This window comes from Schistocerca serialis, chromosome 2 (genome assembly GCF_023864345.2).
Source record: "Schistocerca serialis cubense isolate TAMUIC-IGC-003099 chromosome 2, iqSchSeri2.2, whole genome shotgun sequence".
NCBI lineage: Eukaryota > Metazoa > Arthropoda > Insecta > Orthoptera > Acrididae > Schistocerca > Schistocerca serialis.
The window spans coordinates 982,206,840-982,228,871 of record NC_064639.1 but is presented as its reverse complement, the minus strand read 5'-3'; the positions used below and the strand labels follow the sequence as shown (position 1 = coordinate 982,228,871).

At 37.5% G+C, this 22,032-nt stretch overlaps 1 protein-coding gene across 1 annotated transcript in view; it reads left to right on the top strand.

The window, feature by feature from the left end:
- The window catches only part of LOC126458401 (uncharacterized), a 69,746-nt gene that overhangs the window by 33,152 nt on the left and 14,562 nt on the right, over positions 1–22,032 (top strand). The window contains exons 3-6 of the mRNA XM_050095414.1: positions 96–229; positions 500–596; positions 820–1,049; positions 9,600–9,751. Of these exons, the coding sequence (XP_049951371.1) occupies positions 96–229; positions 500–596; positions 820–1,049; positions 9,600–9,751 (613 nt within the window). The remainder of the gene's footprint in view (positions 1–95; positions 230–499; positions 597–819; positions 1,050–9,599; positions 9,752–22,032) is intronic.

Below are 22,032 nucleotides of genomic sequence, written 5' to 3'. Positions count from 1 at the left end.
TGGATTGTTCCAATGTATTGTTTATGAATATAAAATTTATGACGTACTACATATGATTAGCATAACTACTTCAAGTTGCATTCTCTGAATTACAGGTTCAATAGTGGGCCGCGAGGGAATAATTTGGACATCTGGGTTTCTTGTGCCCACCAAAACCAAAGGTTGTTTGAACATCTACTTTACTGGTACAGAGCCATTTGATGGGCCATACAACATTGCTTCCCTAGACGTAAGTTAAATTTATTGTAAACATAGCATGAAACCTATAACAAACAAGTAATGTACCATACTAATTTAAGTTGATTGTTGTTAGAGAGCTATTTTAAGCACTTAAATTTTCACATAAAGTGATATTATGGTCCCAGGCAGTTCAACAATGTTAACGGATTTCAATGCCTTTGAAAGTCTAAAGAAACTGGAGTGCATGTAACATTATGTTTTTATTAGTATGTGTTGCAGCAAATTCTAGTTGGATATTATACAATGTTTATTTATGCAGGACCAAGACTACTCCTACCATCGTGTAATTTGGAAGGATATTAATGGTGATGGTCTTTTGGATGCAGTAACAGCTCGTTTCCATACTGGTCTCCTAGGTAGGCATGGGTGAAAAATTTGTCATTTGATTGAGAATAATAAATTAAAAGCATTCATGTCCCATAGCTTAAATCAGTTTTTGCTTCCTGATTATGAGGGGCTGTAATGAGTCTCAGAAGCTTATATAGTGAGAGCCATATATTAATGTAATTAAATGCATCGTTTACCACTCTACTGAAATAGATAAGTTCAATGGTTAACATATACCTATATATGTTTCAGGTAGTGTAACAAAACAGTCGTTGTGGCTTGAGAATCCTGGTAGTTCTCAGTTAGAGGGATGGACTCAGCATATGGTAAAAGAGGATGGAGCTGATATACATTTCCAAGTAGAGCAACTGACAGCAGGTGGAACAACTTATGATGTCCAGATCAATGGAGAGTTCTGGAATGAAAAACTCACAATATATTATGGAAATAACAATGCAAACTTCTGGGAAGACCCATCTGAGGTAAGTACCGTCACATTTTTATATACAAGGATATCACCTAGATCATGAGATAAATGACTAATAATTTTTTGTAGTTTATGTGAAAGCCACAAATGAAGGCTAAAAACTACTGTAAATGTTAGACAAAGAATTTATAAAAGTGCCTAAAAAGGGAGAGAGGGAGGGAGGGAGGGAGAGAGAGAGAGAGAGAGAGAGAGAGAGAGAGAGATTGGGTGGGAGTTGAGGGAGGTTCAAAAAGTGACAGGCATCCTCTTTCCAATTACATATAGTCCATCAGTGAAGGAACACTGGGAAAAAATTGTGTAATCACAAATTTTAGTACAACTGTAGGAGGGAGTATCATGAGCCGCATGCTAAAAATCCCCACCATTGGCACGTAAGCATGGGTGTGGAGGGTGTGTGTTTAAAAGTCACTTTTCTATGTTTCTCATGAGTAACTCAAAAACAGCAGCTGCTAGCAAAAATGTTTCCCAGTACAAAATTAAACTACATTAAATTTTCCACAAAAAGGTCCTGTTTGTTGTTTCTCTGGGACTAATAAGTTTCCAGGCTGCAGCTGATGGAAACTCATAGATTATTAAATATAGTGTTTTAATGGTATAAAATTAACATTTATTGTGAAATAAAGTGACTTAAGAACAAATATTTACAGGCATTTGATGTGTGTCCCATTTTTTAGTGCAGTAGAAACATGTTAATGCCCAAATTGTGTTCTGAGTGTGTGACAGGGTGAAAGGGCTGGGGGGGGGGGGGGGGGGGAGGGGGCAGAAGTGCCAAGGAATGTTATGTCATTGGATCGTAGTCATGTAGTTCTTTTCTCTTTATAAATCTGCAAGCTGAAGAATGAGCAGATGGCTCCCCACTATGTCACAAGAAGCAACTCTGGCTTTTTCATGAAGTTATAGAGATGTTCTGCAGTGCACCTTATGAATCACTGGCGACATAGTGTGCATACATGTCCGGGTGTCGTTTGCTGTCTACAAAGTGCATTCACACTGCATGGAATATAGATAGGAGTTACTAATAATACTAACACAAGAAATACATATGGATGTAATCTATGTAAATCTGTGCATACAGTTCTACACTCTAGAGGGGAACTGATTCTTAGTCATCCTGTATGGCAGCTGTAGCATTTTTCTGGGAAAGGCAACTGCCTCCACCATGATCATAGCTGACTTTTCAGTTTACAGGCAGATTATATTTCCCCAGCATTTCCTGTACAGTCCTCTTTTGTGAACAGGCAAAATAACTTCACTGAGCTCAAGTACACTGAAGACCTGACCATCTCAGCATGAGCATACAGTATATATCTTTTCCTTTTCTACATCTCACTGTTTCATGCTTGGTCCATGCCTGGGTATATATGCTGGTGCTCCACTTTTCCCTGATGTCAGTTGTGGGTGCAGTGTGTCTCCCACCTCTCCTTAATCTAACAAAGTGTTGGTTCTCATGCTTTACTACATTTGTAGGCACAGTCTCAGTGTATCAACAGGCACTTTTCTGAGATCTCAATGGTTGTTTAATGACAAAGCCCCAGTAGTTTGATACCTGTGCCAGAACCTCATTGTGATCATAATTGACTCAGTGAATTATGTTGGGAGAAACAGAAAGGTCACAAGTTGATCTCTCTCTCTCTCTCTCTCTCTCTCTCTCTCACACACACACACACACACACACACACACACTCAATTGTGCAGCTACATTGTCTTGTTGCTGCAGCCAGACTGGGGAGAGGAGACGTGCCAGCTGGAAGTGGGTGAGGGGAAAGGTAAAGGGAAGGGTCGGTAACAGTTGGGGAGTGAAAGTCACCCAGGGAATGGAGCAAGAATGTGGCTTGGAGAGCCTGCCCTGACACAGGCAGGGGAAATTCCAGGTGGCACAGAACGAAGTAGTGGAGAGGATTTTGACTGGTTTGGCTATGATCAAGTGGCGTAGTCCATATCAATTCAGGCAGGCTAGAAAAAAATCTTACCTTCATAGTCTCGGATGTCATTGAATTTAGCGTATGTTAAAATGAAGGACTAAGTAAGGAACATGTATTTTTTTTGTTTTCTCCAAAAGAATTTCTGCTCCGAGATACAGCCCTCCAGGGATGACACTGTGTATACTAGAGATGGGTGGTTCATGAACTAACGGGTCCAAAGGAACGGTTCATCAAGATGAAAGGAACAAGTGATGAATGAATTCTAAGGAACGGTCTTTCATAGTTCACTTCAGTCACGGCTTTCTACTTATAGTTCCCGGGAATGGAAACGATCGGTCTCGTTCCCACAACGGCACATTGGCCAGTCTCGTTCCAGCCTCGGTCCTGTTCCCATAGGTCTCGGTCGCAGCTTTCTACTTATAGTTCCCAGGAACTATAGTAGCAGTAGACCATAGACCCAGAAGAAGGCAGCTGCAACTGTGGCCAAAACTACTGCTGCTGGAGAAAAACCAACATTTGAGCCACGGTTGCAGTGACCTTCTTCTGGGTCTACTGACAGCAGACAGTAGAAGCAGAAGGCCACTGCAACCATGGCCGAAACATTGGTTTTTCACCAGCAGCAGTAGTTTTATACATTATGATGTGGTACCACACCCAGAAAACGTTAATATTTGACAGATATGTCCAAATGGAGGATATCATTGTAATCATAAAGCAATTATCTTTCAAATAAAAAAAAACTCTAACAGAACATCTAGAACTGTTACAAAGATACAGCATTTAAAATTTTTTTCCCAAATTTCACATCTTCAAAATGGTGTTTGCAGTGTCATATTTGGAGGCCTGTACTGCGGGGTATGAATTTTTTTGGAGAAAACAAAAAAAATATGTGTTTCTTACTTACTCCAGAATTTTAACATGTGCTAAATTCAATAACATCCGAGACTATGGAGGTAACCTCCCGGCTGGAAGTGATACGCATTATGCCAAGTGCAATGTGACCACTCAATGGCAGTAAATGTCTGTCATCAGAACATCCTCAACTTACCATGTGATCTTGATTCTTCTTCCTCAACCAACCTCTCTGACACAATCTCCTTGAACTGCATAGATGGATTTTGCCCTTCGATCATGCTATCCTCTTGACTGAGATCTCCATCAAAATTGAGTCAAATTAACAAAGAACTTGTCAGTAAGAGTCCAATTATCAGTATGATTTTGAGTCCCCTGTAGCTTGAATGCACTGATTTAGTTGGGAGTGGCCTCTCCTGAGGCAAGGCAGCCCATAACTGTTGTAACTGATCCTTGATATTCTTGATAGATATTGGCACAGTGTTGATATATAAGATGGTCCCTCATGTGCTCTATCAGGAATGGATCTGGGGTTCTTGTTGGCCATGTGAATATGTCAGCATCAAGCAGATAATTCTTAGAGACATGTGCCATGTGTGGATGAACATTGTCCGGTTGAAAAATGGCTCCACGATACTGTCACATGATAGGTAAAACATGAGGGCACTGGATGTCTGAGACATACCATTGTGCCATCTACTCCCTCAATAACTGCTGGTTGTGACCTGAAGCAATACTTGATGTCTGCCCTCGCACTGACACCAGGTGTAACAGCACTGTGCCTCTCCAAAACATTGGAAGAATAAGACACTTCTCCACATTGCCACCATACTCACTGGTGATCATCATCTAAGAGAGTGCAGAGCAGTGACTCATTGCTGAAGACAATGATGAACACCATTCATCAGCAGTCCACTCTTCCCAGTCAACGACGCCACTCCAAATGCAGTCTTTTGTGTTGTGGTGTTATAACAGCAGCCTAAACATGGAATGATAATTCCCTAGTCCTATGCTGCAAGTCTCTGAGTAATGTGCAGGATGACACAGATTGTTTCAAGGAGTTCATTACTTGTTCTTGGATGGCAGGCACTAAAGTGAAGGGGCTACGATGAGCTTGGTGCATTATATGATGATTGTCCTGTTACATATACAGGAGTAGAGTGGGAACTAGGTCCAATAAGTGCAGAATGCCCTTTCAAAGCATTCATCTATTATGCAATCAATTAAATAAAAACTTAAAACACAGTAAAATTTAAGCATTCCTTTGAACCATCTTTCAAATTTTTACCACCACAGTTAGTACATATGTACACAATACATAACTTGAATTAATCTTATCATCTTCTCAAGTCAGCTGGTCCACCATCACAATACAGTCAGTACAAGTGGACACCTTAGTTGTGTGCAGTGGAACAGTCCACAGAATCACGCCGACACAAATAATACAAATGATATCACAATAGACCCATCTGAAAGGAAAACTATATTAGAATCTGACCACAGAAACACTCAGTAACAACTCCCTTTGCTCGTAGTGCCTGCGCTTTTCCCTTTGACAGCCATACCTTAAAACCGTGACAGTAAAGAGTGCCCAGTTGTATAACAGTGTAAAGAAGAATTCCAGCCACAAGCAAGATACCAATTATTAACCAATAATCGAAATCCTGAGATATACTAAAAATGACAACATTCATCAAGTAATGCAGTCTTAAGGAGAAGTGGGTGCACTACATTTCAGCTAATAGCCACCTGTAACACGACAACAAACATTTGACTCTAAGAACCAATAGAAGATCATGGGAACTCACTCAGCTTTACTACAAATAATGATGTAGGCTCGGTGTGAGTTTAACTACATCCAAGTGCTTGGGTGCACACACATAACTGACAGACATTGTTTTTCCAAGCACCATCACAGTGTTATAAGCTAGCCTCAACAAATTAGCATAAAACAAGCGTGTGCAGAAATCAAGCCTGCAGTCTGAGGGCATTTACAACAAACACTGGTCCACTTCATTAATGAGAACCTGGCACTCAACACAAATTACGTTTGGTGGTTCCACAAAGATTAGAATACACAGATCATCTAACAACCCCATGGAAAGTACGATAAACAGCAATAAGGCTCACCAAAAATATCATGTTCCTTTTCCACTGCATGCCCAGCTACACACTTCAGCTGTGCAATATTGTAGCATCAGCATATCCATTGGTCAAACTTTCATTGGATTTCAGCTATATAACATGCTTCCAATGCACAGGACATACAATCCATCAATCAGCTCCTTAAGGTACCCTTTTAACAGTCCCACATCATGTTGTACCAGTTGCTATTGCTGGTTGTACATGTGTGTCTGATTGTTTGCTCCAACTGACCTGTGCCCATCCTCTCCTCCTGCCACTGCCTCCCAATGGCACTCATGGTGGGCTAGCCCGCACACTATGAAAATGTACCAGTCCCCTGCCACAAGCAAAGGTGTGCCAAATTATGGCACACTCCCTTGTGGTGGTTGAGTGTCATCAACAGGAACCTTGATGATCGGTATATCTGCCTTCATGTTCACATGCAGTTTTCTGCCTTCATGTTCACATGCAGTTTAACATTGTGCTACCATCACATCTAAGTGTCACATAAATTTGGATGCTGCCCAGTTTGACTGGCCAAACAGAATGAAGTGTCTTCAAGAATTTGTCTGGTACTGATAACACTGTCTTACATGAATATGCAGCATCTCCTTGTCTTTGACATCTGATGTTGCTCACACCCCTTGTGTACTTTACCATGTCTGGTAACAACACTAAAAATGAAAAAAAGCAACTAATGCCACATGTCACAGAAACATATACATGTATGAAGTTACACATTGATGTCTGACCACCTCTCCTGGGTGCTTTACTTTTTTGTCAGGCAGCATATGTTTAAACTATGTCTATGTTGGAGAAGTACTGGCCACCAGGTAGTTTTAACATTAGTTCTTCTATTCATAGAACGAGATGCGTGTCAGTGACCAATTGTGGGTTTACAGTTGCTTTGAAATCACCACAAACATTTGGTTTGCATAAAAGTACCAACAGGATTCTCATTGACTAGATGGAATAGAAGTGAGGATATCATATTTCACTAAGAGGTTAACTCACTTTTGAGGTCCTCTCATAATGCTGCTGGGACTGGTCTGGTTTCTAAGTAAAGAGGCCTTGGAAAAGAATTGAACTGAACATGAACTACATAACTGCTGACACATCTTAAACCTGTAGGAAAGAGACCAGAAATTTGAAATCACTGAATGGTACCATTGAAGATGAAAAATTAATACAGCCTATCATTTGAAATCAGAAGTTTTGTAAAAGTTGGTTACCAATATGTTTTTTGTCCTTGGCGAGGGAACAACTAAAAAGATAAGTGATCACTTGACTTTCTCGTACAACACTGTTACTGTAATTTTACTGAACTTTGCACAATATGATGTGTTGTTTGCTATAGGATCTTAGTCATCATTATGTAGGTTGGGGTGGCTGTGAACCAATCTAGATATAGACTTGCTTCTTCTCATTTATGATGGGGTCTGGTTCACCAACATCAACAAGAAAATCTATTGACTGCTTGTTAATTATTAATGGAAGAGAAAACTTTTGTAATCATGGTGTGAAAGGATTCAGCTGTGGTTGAAGTACATTTGTGCTGTACTGTTGTCAGGACTTAGTTGCCAAGTTTGACTCAGTGTGACTTTGGCAAACTGTCCCTGTGTATTAGTACTGCACACAGATCATTTCCTTGTATGGGTTCAAATGGCTCTGAGCACTATGGGACTTAACTTCTCAGGTCATCAGTCCCCTGGAACTTAGAACTACTTAAACCTAACTAACCTAAGGACATCACACACATCCATGCCCGAGGCAGGATTCGAACCTGCGACAGTAGCGGTCACGCGGTTCCAGACTGTAGCGCCTTTAACCGCTTGGCCACACCGGCCGGCCCTTGTATGGGCACTGAGTGTGAGAATGATTTGAAAAACAGTTTAGGCAATTTCAGTACAGAGCCTTGGGCTGATTAGGGTTCCTGTGAAGACTGAAACATGTGCAGCTGCTGTGTGGATCCTCTGGAGCTTTTATTATCTACATATCAGGCTTTGCTCCCAAATTTGATGATGACATACTGCATGTGTTCTGGTTTTTCTTAGTGTGGCATGAACAGGAATGTTGTTTTATAGAAATCATATTAAGTTCATCAAAATCTTCCTTTACTGCAGCTGACATTACAAATTATTTTGCTGTTTCTAATTTTTTGAAGTTTGCTAGATTAACTGCCAGTGCAGAAACTTCCTTGTTAGGTGCATACCTAATTATTATTATTATGCACTATTTATAAATTTCATTTTGACATTTGAGTTGATACTACTATGTTGGGCCTCAACGTCAGCTTCCCACGCAGTGTGTGGTTAATCTGATTTCTTACGACAATGAAAAAATGTGAGTGTGTTTGCTACAACATGAGTTTTCCAATAATTCTATGCATTCGACCTTAGTAAGAGGTTACAATTTCTGTAGAAGACACATTAACTGTTGGTTACTAGCTAATGAAAGTGCACTGCAGAGCTATGTCACAGGTACTACTAGTCTGGCAGTGAAACAACAGACATTTGTAGTACAAGTTCAGGTCTCCATTTTCTGGATGAAATGGTTGTTGCACTGACATGTTAAGCAGCTGTAGTATGTGATGCTGTTGTGCAGCCTTCTTAGCTTTTTGTTACACGAGCAAGCTGCTCCTCTTCTGCTGTTCCAGTTGTTGCAATTGATATACCTGTTGTTGGGTATGTGAAGTTGCAATTGTTGCTGCCACAGTTTCATCAATATAAGATCCTTTTTAACTGTAAAATTGGTATGTCAGCCTATCGGCTACACTTCATTGGAGTCCTCACTGTCATGCAACTGCTTGTGATGGCTTAGCAAAAGAGACTTATTTCATTATCTTTTACACAACACAGAATAAGCTAATAGCATGCAAACCGAGTCCATACCTCGATGTCATAACCATGATAGATTGCAATCCACCAAGAAAGTCCATAGTCATGTCCAAATAGAATCAACTGCCAAGTATAACGTTTTGATTAAGTAAACACAAAATAGTGATAACTCAAAACTAGGCAGAATGGAGCACAGAATCAGTAAGAAACATAAACAAGAATGCAACACATTTCAGAGTGATTGTTCTCAGCTAGATAATGAGTTATATTAGTTGTATAAAGTCAGTGGCTCTAGCCATGTAATAGCCTTCTTATTATGTCTCGTGGCACTCGACAAAGTGTACTGCAGTGATGATCTTGTGCTATCAACTTTGTTGTCTGGAGACAGAGATAAAGCAGATGCAAGTCAACAATTTACTCAGTACCCCTAAATCTGGTCTTTTGGATTAAACTGCAATATACAAATGAATATTCTCATTTGTTGTAACTGCAATTATCTTCTTGGGTTTCTTGCAGAATCAAACCATAGTGTTCTGTGACATTTTGGAAGGAAATAACATGTCTTGTAAAGCATCATGGACACACTGCAAACTGATGAGGCAAGAAACCCTAGGAAATTTTACTGCTTTAAAATTGTCTTATTTCTGCTTGTACTTTTTGGCTTATATTCTTTTTTATACTGACCCATAGATTTGTCAAATAAATTTAATAATCTATTTACTCTCATAATAAAATTTACCACAGCACTTATTCGAATATAAGTCTGATTATGAGACTCCAGATTTGTAATACTGTTATATTTTTTTACAGCTGCAGGAAGTTGTTGTTGATGATACAATTGGTCAACCTTTTGATGTGTATTACTGGGATATTAATCTTGATGGTGTGAAAGAAATAGTTGTGACAGCCTATAATGGCAGCTATGGAAATGTGTATGCTTACACTGTACCAGAAGACTTCAGGTGAGTTAGTATTCTGAGTGTTATATGTGCTATTCTGATTCTCTGCAAGACATAATTATAAAAATTGACAACATACCTTTGGCCTTGTATTATACTTTACATTTCTTTGTGAAGCAAGTTTGCTAATTATCTTTTTGGAGCTGAAGTTTTGAGCTAATGTAATGTGAAAAGATTTAAAATTATTTAGAGAATGTAGGCCATCAAGGATGAAACATGTTATTTATCTGACACAGCAGTAGAAAACTTCACACAAAAATACATTTCCATCTACTTATGCAAACCAATAATATAACAGTGGTCAATGAATGCTTTTAATGTCATAAACTATGGGTTTTGATGGGATTGGGATTAAAAATTGTTTTGAACAACAGTGAAACAGTTTTGTTTGTGGTTAATGAAATATCTGGCTGAGAAAATTGGGAAGACAGTTCATTTATATTCATAAGATACTGAAGTAATCACATAATCACATTTCAAATAAATATTAAGAAGAGCAGGAACATAACAAAGACAAATTTGTTTTATATCTTACTAAGCAAGAATTTAAAACATTTAATTCTGTTATAAAGAATTTTCTTATGATTTAATGATTATATAAAAATATAGTATGTAGCTATCAGATCATAGTAAAGTATCTTTTCCATAAAGTAATTTATAATTATCTATAGGTCTCATCATTTGAGAGGCGGTGTTTATTATAAAGCTGTATGACAAGTAATAGTATCAGGGTGTATACGACCCGGAACAACTGAGAGATCTGGGAAAAACCTGGGAATTTTTTCATCTGGGAGAAAACAGGAAATTTTTCATTGTTTACATTTTCAGTTAAATTTTTGTGATTTTCACTGGTAAGAACCAATACTCTAACAAAGGATATTACTGTATCCCACTTCTGCAGAATAATACTGCAGCAACATAAAAAAAAAAAAAAACAACAACAACAACAACAACAACAACTTCAGTCACAAAGGAAATACGCCATATACAACAATAAAAAACAGTGCTCATACAAGCGTCTGCCAACAGCAAAGTGTATCAAAGACTATGCAGTGCCTCATAACAACAAATTGCCTACGATGAGCGTGACATGACAGCTGTTTACATTAGATTCATTTGAGCAGTTGCGGAGGGGGGCTCTTGTGAATGCATGGTTGAGTCGCGTATGAGTAGTACCTTCTGCTGCTTCTGGCTACAGATGTGTGGCTGGGCGCCACTGTCTAATATTGCCCTTGTTCAGAAATATCGGAGATCTGGGGCTGATCCACAGAGCAGCCTGAGTTGTAGTGGGGAGGTGGGCAGTTTCCATGTGACCTGTGTTTACGTTTAGTGATTTTGCTGTTTCCTCTTCATTTATTGCTCTCACATTAAATGAAAGCAAAACAAATTTCCATGGCTGGGAGCTATTAAATGAATTAAAATACGTTCGCATAATTACGGAAGGCTAAAATATGTTATTAGTTTCAGATTTTATTTCCACCTTTCTGACAGTCAAGCATTAATCGCCTTGCAGAGTAATGAAGTTATTTTTGTCAGTTTGTGAAAGAGATTTGGCTTTTATTAATCTTTTGCAGTGAGGCAGTCAATTTATTTGAAACAAAGTGTTTAATTTCACACTGTTGGCTAATTTCAACTGTTCGCTGCATTTCAAGTGCACATTTTTCATTTTCTAGCTCATATGGTATTATGCCATAATAAAGAACCAAACACGAGATAATGCAGTACTGGTACGATGAAAATTTACATCTGAGTCTGGACGTACGAATGAGCACTTTAAGCCAAATTATGCATTTTAGTATGGTTCACAAAATTCCAATGCTCTTGAAGTATCCTATGATGACTTTCCTTTTATGACATAATGCAAGATCTTTTAATGTTTTACACGTACGAACATGCAGGCTTCTTGCGTCATCGTAGTTGCACAAGCGCAGTGACACCTGTTATCTGCTGCTCTCTGGCAACTGCTGAAATGAACCAATTTTTAACAGGTCACAGGAAAATATTGTGAATGGTGATTTGAAAAGCGTTACTTTCAGAGTAAATTTCCTTTTACACAAGATGAGCCATGTGCGAGAATGTACGATGAATTTCTTAAATCACAGAGCGTTTGACTCTCATTTAAAAATCAACTCTTTGAGGGCGACCATCTAGAACAATTTTGAGCCCAGAAGATCAGACATTTACATCGTTATTAAAAATTTTACTGGCACATTTCTGTGATGTATCTTCAAGTGTAACATGCGCAAAAAAAGATCAACATTATATGTGGAAGCTTAGCTTCTCTTGCAGCTTATTAATCTTTGAGATCACTATTATATGTAAAAACTTTGTTTTTCTTGTAGCAACACTATGTATATTAATTTAAACCATTAACTTTTCTTATTTGAGTGTTCGCACTACTTAAGAGTGATCTTGCTATTGGCTGACTACATCATGTGTCCTACGCTGTCATCAGCTGGTTAGATCATGTGACATGAGCTATGACTGGTTTACAAAAGCATGTTGCAATCTCTATTTAAATGCTTCAGAAAGTAACATGCGGTGTTTGGTGGAATTCAAATTTATACCTTCGTAACACAAAAATATGCAGCATACATGTTGCTGCACATCAAAGATCTTTCCAAAACGTGTTTTTTTCCCTCTGAGTTTCGTTTTGTAAGTGCCGGGAAATTCTGCATCGATGTATAAAACAATAAAAATTCAAAGGATTGATAAGTTTTACAGTGCCAAGGAAAAGTATACTGTCACTTAACATGGAAAAAATGTATTTTCACCTGGGAGAAAGTGTATTTTCAACTGGGAAATCTGGGAAAAATCTGTGAATTTTGTTTCATTGTCCATGTATACACCCTGAATTACTATGAATTATTTATAGATGTAAAAAAATATTCTCTTTGAAAAATAACATTTTAATCAAAGTAATGTAAGCGACCAGTGGCAGACAAACAGCAGGTATGCAATAAAACATGGCAGCAAGTTGTTCTGAGTAGCAGTTTGGAAGGTAGGAGATGAGCTACTGGCAGAAATAAAGTGGTGAGAATGGGTCATGAGTCATGTTTGCGTAACTCAGATGGTAAAGCACTTTCCTGTGAATGGCAAAGGTCCTGAGTTTGAGTCTCAGTCCGGCATACAGTTTTAATCTGCCAGGAAATTTCATAACAGTGCACACTTTGGTGCCGTTTGAAAATTCAGCTGGAAACAAACAGTTCTTGTTTCTCTGCAAGTAGGTCTAATATTTGTACGTCAGATACTTGTGTTAAATTTTTTATAGTAGTGGAGATTATACTAAGATATTATCTTTGTATTTGACTTTGGTTCCTCCAATATACTGCTATACTTTTGGTTTAAAAAATTAAAGAAGATTTGATTTTGGCATTGAAACAGTTATCAAGCCTCCATGTCGTGTGTGAATAAGCAACTCTTAACAACATGAATAGCTAATTTTTTCTGCCTGACCACTAAAGTGTGTGTGTTTGTTGAAAACTTAGCCCTAAATAAATGCTACATTGACTAGACACGCAGGAAAGTGTAGAATAACGTCAATGTATCCTACTAAACACAAGGAATTTTATGAAATAAAGTTTGCATAAAACCAGTCAGTATATAAAGAGAAAACATCATGTTAGTTAGATGAAATGTTATCATCAGAAGCAATGTTTATCAGAGTATAAGTAAAGTTTACTTGAATTTTCATTTTATAACATAATTGCAAGACATTTATAACATATACATTAACACAATAAATAAAATTAAACAATGTAAAATCCAGAATGGATAAAATCAGAACACAAAAAATAGTGCAATGCTAATAATTAACACTGGGAGAATAACACTGCACAGCTAGAGACTTTCTGTTTGCCAGGCACAAGAAATTCTAAGAATGACTGTTCCCTTAATGTCATATATTGGTGAAAACTTTTTCTTTTCCAGTCAGTAGTCATTAAGTACCAGTATATATGTTTAAGCCTTCTGTATATATGGTTTCCCACTTTCACCTGTATATCATCAACATACGCTTCCAACATATCACATTGTATCATGAGATTCAATACCTTTACTGTTATTAACATCAGTTACTTTTTCCATTACTTTAACATTCAGTTAATGATTGTGATCCATCACATTTTCACTACCATTTTCAGACAGTTTTTCTTCATATAGTGAATTTTTGTGTAGATTACTCAATCTTCCCTTGAGTCATTTATGAATCCATCTCTGATACTCTTTCCACCATTGTGGATACAGTTGTTTACTTATTACTGCCAGCTTTTCTCGAAAGGGATTGTTGTGAGACATTTTTCCTAAGGTCACCAAAATTGGGTTTTACACATTCTAAGTTTTGTTTGGTATTTACATGACTTTCAACCGCCCTCCCTCCTCCTTTCCCCAATATCTGATTCCTGAGCAGACTTTGCCATTTCCAACACAACAGACTTTAGATAACTCACTTCTTCTTCTTACCCCCCTTTAGCATCTAACAACTTCACTATATCTGAGACTTCAGTCTCTTCTTTTCCTAACAGTATTTCTTCATCAGTTACGTATACAAAACCACATTGCTTCCACCTCAAGAAATCTCTTTACAAACTTAATTATTATTTCATTTCTCATTTCAGAAAGTAGATTATCTTTGCAGTGTTCTGTGAAATCCATCTCCAGGGAAACTTTTCACAGGAATATTAGACCAGTTGTTATATGCAGCCTGAAACAAACTTTTTGCCTTTCCAGTTGTTTTATTTAAAGTACTAACATGAACGATATTTTGGCTGTTGGCAGTTTTAATTTGATCTTTTAATGTACAGCAGAAATTTCATCTCTGAGTCCTGGCTTTATTTCAGTCACTTCCAGTTTTACTGTTTGCGATCTGGATTCTGTGTTAGTTAACCAGTCATCTGTCTTATTCTTTTCTCACTCAACTTGTCTACTTTTTCACTTATAGCTGTTACTCGTCCACCTAGCTCACTTCTGACCTCAGAAATCTGAGTGCTCTGTCCACCAACTATTTCACTTTTTGTTGCTAAAATGTAGCTATTTTTGCCCAATATATTGACATCCATTTGAGCCTTTAGTCCTTTCTGGTTTATAATAATTAACTTAATTCTTGATGTTGATGTCGGTGTTAAAAGTATGTAGTTGGTTTTCCAAGTTCATATTCTGCACTGTAAACTTTCGTGGTAGTGCTTATGTGTTTTCATAAATAAAAATGTTAGTCACAAATTTAGTTAAAATCTCTGGTATATTACTCAGCAGGTTTACATGAACTCATAGTCATGCACCATTTTACCATGTCACACTATTATACAGTAGCCACAGTCCTGGACTTGCCACTATTGCACAGTACAATAACGTAAAATACACATGACCATAAATCACAGCTGTCTCTCAGAATTCAAAACACCATCTTGACTTCTGGAATCTCACTAACAAACATGGTGGATTTAGCCTTAATATATTCTAATGTCTTGGGTTGGTGACAAATGGAAGACAGTATTTGTGATACAAACAAAACAGATGTTGGTTATTTTCATATACTAATTCTGCTTCCATGTAGTGATCATTAACTACAGAAATGTAATTTACAGTTTCTGTGTTTCACACTTTGGAGACCAAGCCCAAGCGTAGCTCTGGCGACAACTTTTTGTATGTGAGTATAGGTTGGGTTGCAATTTTTTTGATGCACGAGCCATGTATTGCTCCATAACTGGACTCATTTCTTATGAGAACAATGTGCGGATGTCTCACTATGTGTCCCTTGACTAATGTGGTCTTCTGTTGTCAATTTCTAGAATTATTTCACAAGAAACATAGTGAACTTAGCAGCTGCTGTTACAAATGCCTGAGTTACTATGATTGCATTGAGGCAATTTCATGCATGTACTCATTAGGTTTTGCAGTTTTCTGTAATTTTGCTACAAATATGTCAGTTGAGTGAGCAAGTAGTTTTGGAAGCTCAAGAGGAAGAAATTGCTCAATAACTCACCTCATAGTATTTTCTTGGGAGGATAGTTGCACTTTTTGTCATCATTATTTTAAAATTTGCAGTCCATCAAAGAACTAAAGTAAATAAGAAAAATAAGTCTTGGAGCTTGCTCCTTTTTAGTATGTGTTACTCTTGAAGATACATCAATTACATACATGCTATTAATGCATTAAATAATGGCATAAATGGTTGGTTTCCTAGGCTCAGTATTCTTCTAAGTGGCTGCTCTCCAAAGTACTAATGGTACAATGAATGTGAGCCCAATAGTGGTTAAGAAAATTTGGATTTTAAAGTTTATTTTTCTTTGATAGTGACTTTATAAGTTTGTGTATTACTTTAATAATGTAACCATGTAGATAGAATTCTTGTGTCAACAAGTTTGTAAATTGAGTGTGGTATGGAATTTTGATTTACTGTACAATTTAAATATTTCATGTTTTGATAATGACCCAGTACAACAAGTTTGACAAGATTTATTATACACTGTGAATACTCTGTCTTCTAAGCATTCTGATGAGCAACAAATTCTCACAAGATTAAAAAAAAAGTATTTCTACAGTCTCTTACAAAAGTCATGGTCTTTATGAAAATGGACTGACTGATGTTCATGCTTAAATAGTTTGAGTCTGTTAGTTTTGAATGTTTGCGTGTTGAAAATGTAGTCGTAATTTTGGTTCTTTAAAATCATCTTTTCTTTGCTGTTCATAAGAACATAAGTTGACTATTGCAACATTGTACAAGTATAGGTATCAAAAGATGGTGTTGCAATTTTTAATATTTAATTTAAGAGTGTGCAAAGTTTTAGGGAAGAATCTGATCCAAAGCAACATGTGTTTTTCTGGTAAACACATGACCAAACCCATTATTGAAATACCCAATATATGGTCTAAAATTCTACACTATGCAGTCTTATGCAGATTTTGTTACTTTCTTGAGTGTCTCCTGTGTTACCGGTGCCCTTCTTCAATTGTCTGCACAGTCTCCCTGATGTGTGCCATACCGCATCTGCATGGAATACAGTAGACACCTAATTTAAGAGCTCCTAAGTCATCTCTTGCCATATCTAATTGTACACATGTTTTCAGATGTGGACAGAAAACTCATTTAATGTTTTGTTGAGCTGAGACTCTGCTGATTTCATTCAATGCTTTGCCAGTGTATGTCAGTTACAACATTGTCTTATCCTCATCTCGTTCTATTTGCTGGTTCTGTACCTCCCACCTGAAAGCACATCACCATTATCTCCCACTGCCTTTGTTCTTCCTGAATAGGTCATTAAGGTGGTTGAGCCCCAGTGGCAGGCTTTTTTTATAATTCATAGGCCCTGTGTACCAATATATGTACCACACCCTCACACTGTGAAGGCAGCTGGAGTTGTGGAGATACAAATCAGTATAGGTGGCTTTCCTCTACACACTGTGTCACATAGTGCCACCCACTATGTGCTTGACTAGGATACTCTGAAATGGGAGTCCACTATTTGCTTCTGTCTCCTCAGTGAATTTGATACTGGGGTGCAGAGAGATCAGATTTTGGAGAAAGCCATAAATCTTTGCAGTCCTGTGTGGCCACACCGCAAATATATCATTGGCATATCTGGAAATAAGTTTGGGCTTCAGTGCAATTCTTTTCAGATGTTTCTCTTCTAAATCCTTCGTGAGTGGTGACAGAGGGCTCGCTATGTTTATGCCATCTGTTTGTTTGTAATAATCACCATTGAAGAGAAATAATGTAAATGTGAGGACAAATTTGAAGAGGTTAGTTATTGTGGGGTTGAAGTTCTCTACGAACAGCTCAAGGGAATCAGCAAGCACCACTGGTGAAGAGGGAGACAACATCAAAGCTAACCATAAGGTTCTTGTTACAATGCCGTAATTCTTGTAGCCTTTGAATGATGTGTACAGGGTTCCTGATGTAGTGCTGACATTTATTGACGTATGGGCTTTGTACTGCAGTTAGATGTTTGGTCATTTGTTATGGAGCTACACCTATGTTGCTTAAAATAGGACATGGAGGAGTGTTATTTGTGAATTTTTGATAAGCTGTAGGGGCTCAGTGGTGCAGCTGTCTGTGGTCAAAGCTTCTTGATGGTTTTCTTTGCCAGAGACTGGCGTAGGATCTTGATGATGTTACTGTTTACTCTACTTGGTCAGGTCTCCTTTTAATTTCCTGTAAATTGGATCCTCAAATAAGTTCTGCTATTTGTGATTCTATACTGACAGCAGAAGCAGTCGACCGACATTTTCTTTGTCTGCATGTCAAAATGAATATTTCAGGATCATTCCATAGTTCTCAAATGGGAGATGTTTCCACTTTGGGATGTTTGTCTTCAGTGGAATGGCTCTAGTGACTAAACAAGCATGTTTCCCAAGGTATCTATTCTGCATCATTTCTCAGGAGGGTAGAAATTACTTGTTCTATGCCAGCGATGAAATCTGCATCAGCTGTTGGTGTTGGTGCAAAATTAAGCCCCTTTTTCAAAAATGGTTTTGCCATCTCATCAATCTCTTTCACCATGTGACTTGTTCTTGTTCATTATTGCTGTTTTTGTGGCTGCTGTTCTCTTGCTGCCAGGTGTGTGAACGTGGAGACTCATTTGGTTGTATCATTGTGTTGAGATCAGTCTGCCTGAACTCAAGAGACAGTGTCATCCAGTTCCCAAGAATAAGGAAAGAGTAAACAAGCCATCTCTAAATGGCGTATGAGCAATTCTTTAGATGTTGTGTCCAGTCTCTGACGAATATACCAGATCCTTTCTCATACAATTGCCAGGCTTGCTTTTCGCGTGATCCAGTGGGCAGCCATGGTATTTGTATGATGGGTGATCCTTGTGAATATTGGTATTATGCCATAGTCTCAGCACTTTGCCAAGAAGGTGAGAGAGCTAAGGAGACACTCTTTCCTATCATAAAGCTTATCCAGCTTCTTATAGAAACAGTTACTTCACTTTCAGTAAAAGCCAGCATTCAGCTAACTGAAGTCACTTCATCGCCTGAGAATGATTACTACTTCTACATTTCTGATCTTCAATTAATGTGAGTGTTGTTTTCATTCTTCAATTTGAAATTTATGCTGTGTGTTTCCTTCTTGTTCAACATTATTTGTTTGCTTATTGACTAACTGCAGACATTGGTGAGGATTTCATTTTTTTGCTTTCTCTATAAGGATTTCTTGTGTTTTATCTGTGATTACAGTTACTTTCATACACAAAAGATTTTTTTCCTTACGTAACATTGTCTAAAAAGATACTGATTTATCTCTAGATCAACAATAGTTGTAAGAAACTATCTTGAGAAGTTATAAAAAGTGAGACAGAGACAAAAACAAGCGACACAGATGACCTAAAAATCAGGCATGGAAGTAACTTAATAGAAAATCAAAAAAGTGTGGCTGAAATTTTTAACAAGCATTTCCTGTCAGTAACCCAACAAATTGGCTGTAGGCCCTCTGTTGAGGAAGCTATGACTTTATATCAGGATGCATACTCCAACATAATACCAGAAATGTACATTAATCCTATCACTGTAGAGGAAATTCAAACAGTCATCTGGTCTTTAAAGTGTAAGAACTCTGCACGAGTAGATAATGTATCCAATAATTTATTGAAATTTTCATGTAAATGGATTAGTGATATTCTGTGCCATATTGTTGATGCTTCATTTCAACAAGGCATTTTTCCTGAAAGACTGAAGTTTGCCATTGTGAAGCCCCTACACAAGAAGGGTGATAGAGCTGAGCTCACTAACTACCGCCCTATTTCACTGTTAACAGCCTTCTCTAAAATTCTAGAAAAATTAATGCACAATAAAAATACTGAACACCTCATAATGAACAGACTTATCAACAAGAGCCAGTTTGGCTTTCAAAGGAGCTGTTCAACTGAGGATGCAGTGTATGCTCTTACAAATGAAGTACTTGAATGTCTAAATCAAAAAAATGATAGGAATTGGTGTTTTCTGCGACTTATCACAGGCATTTGATTGTGTAGATCACCACATTCTCATACATAAAGCCAAACTACTTGGAATAAGGGGTGTTGCAGGTAACTGGCTACAATCTTATCTGCAGGAAAGAAAACAGAAAGTAATTTTAAACAGCTCAGATGAGTCAAGGGATATCTCCGCTCAGTCTGAATGGATTTCTATTAGTTGTGGTGTGCCTCAAGGCTCAGTTCTGGGGCCACTGTTGTTTTTGATGTTTATAAATGACTTACCATTGTGTGCAAGCCTGCCTTGCAAATTTACTCTTTTTGCTGACGATACCACCATCTTCATGAGTGGAAAATCAGATGTTAATTTCGAGGAGTCAGTTAACAACATACTCTCTGAAGTGATTAACTGGTTCAGTGTTAATGGTCTCTCTCTAAACTCAAGTAAGACAAATTTTATCCAGTTCCATACAAAAAAAAAAAAAAAAAAAAAAAAAAAAAAAAAAAAAAAAAAAAAAAAAAAAAAAAAAAAGTGAGAGAAATAAATGTAACATGTGGAAATCAACCAATAGAAAGAATGGATGTGTCTAAATTTCTTGGAGTACATACTGATAGCAAGATGAACTGGTCCTTCCATATACAACAGACCCTAAAAAAATTGAGCTCGGCTATGTATGCTATCACAATGATGTCTTCCATTGGAGATTTAACCACTATGAAGACCGCATACTATGGGTATTTTCACTCTGTTATGTGTTACGGAATTATCTTCTGGGGAAATTTAGCTTTGGCAAAGAAAATTTTTGTGGCCCAGAAAAGGGCTATTAGAATTATGTGCAGAGTACCCCCTCAGACATCATGCTGTAACCTTTTCAAAAAGCTGCAAATAATGACCACTGTATCGTAGTACATATATTCGCTGATGTGTTTTGTAATTAAGAACCCTGCACAATTTCCATAAAATAAGAACTATCACAAATATAATACAAGAGGGAAAGAAAATCCTCATTGTGAACTTAAGAACCTGACAGTTGTTCAGAGAGGTGTCAAATGGTCAGGAACAAAAATTTTTAACCATCTCCCTGACCAGATAAAATGTTTAAGAGAAAATTAATCTCTTTTTAAAGCAAAACTAAAGGAATATTTGTTAAATATGTCTGTTTATACATTAGAAGAGTTTTATGATCCAAAAAGGGAAACAGCATTTAGATAGAATTATCCATCTTGTTAACAAAGAAATGTGCTTGCAATTTTTCTCCAAATTAAAACATGAAATTTTGTATTAACACTCAAAGAAATCTGCTGTTATATGTACAATATCTGTTTTTCCTCTAAACTTTGTATTAACTATATGCAGTTATGTAGAAATTTTTTATATATTTAATGAAGACTGTTTTGTATCTTTTTGTATGTTTGTTGTTTTGTATGTTTGACTCGTTCTACATCTCATGTGACGTGCTCACAATACGAGATCTACGGAACATGAAATAAATAAGTAAATAAGTAGAATCTCCTATGCTAATGAATTTGTATTTTGGATGTGGTAAATTGTTTTACGAGAATACATCTCTACCCTCTGTCACTTCCTGTCAAGATATGTTTGGAACCATTCATTTGCTACTCTTATTATTCTTAATGATTCTAGATTCTTCAAAGACTTGGGTAGATTTAAAATACGCCTGTCACATCATAATTATTATCTAGTGCATGAAGTACCACATTACCTGCACCCACCTTCCACAGAAACCCTTGTCCTCCAACAACTAGGAGAGCACTTCAGATACCACATCCAAAAGTTTTCCAATTTACTGAAACCCTACTCCCATCTTGGAGTGTCAGTGCCCAACAATATCTGTCTTACCACCAACCATAAAATATCCTCACCCCTTTCTATATTTGCATGTCAACTTCTCATAGCACCTAGACATTGCCTTGCTAAAATTTTCCACCTGCTACATCCCCAAAACTCCCTCCCAACATCCTACAAAATCCAGAACCCAAACCAAAATCAAATACTGCTCTTCATCTAGCTACCAAAATCCTCAGTCCTATGCTAGCTTCAGTCCTAGCCAAAGGCCTCACCTTTAGCCCCACACCCAGATTCAGTCATGCTGTATTTGTCAAAGACATTCTCTCCTTCCCTGATCATTGGAGCAGGAAAACGTTTTTTTATTGTCAACCCCTATGACCAGAACTGACCAGTAGTCAGTATTGAACCTTATCTCTCCCAGTTAACACCTCCAACAAACTGTGACTCTTATCACACTCTCACTTATCCACCCCCTGGTCACCTTCCAGAAATTGCTTACCACCAACAAACACATCTGTCTCCAGAGCTTCAGCTACTTATGTATGAGGAATGTGAATGAGGAACAT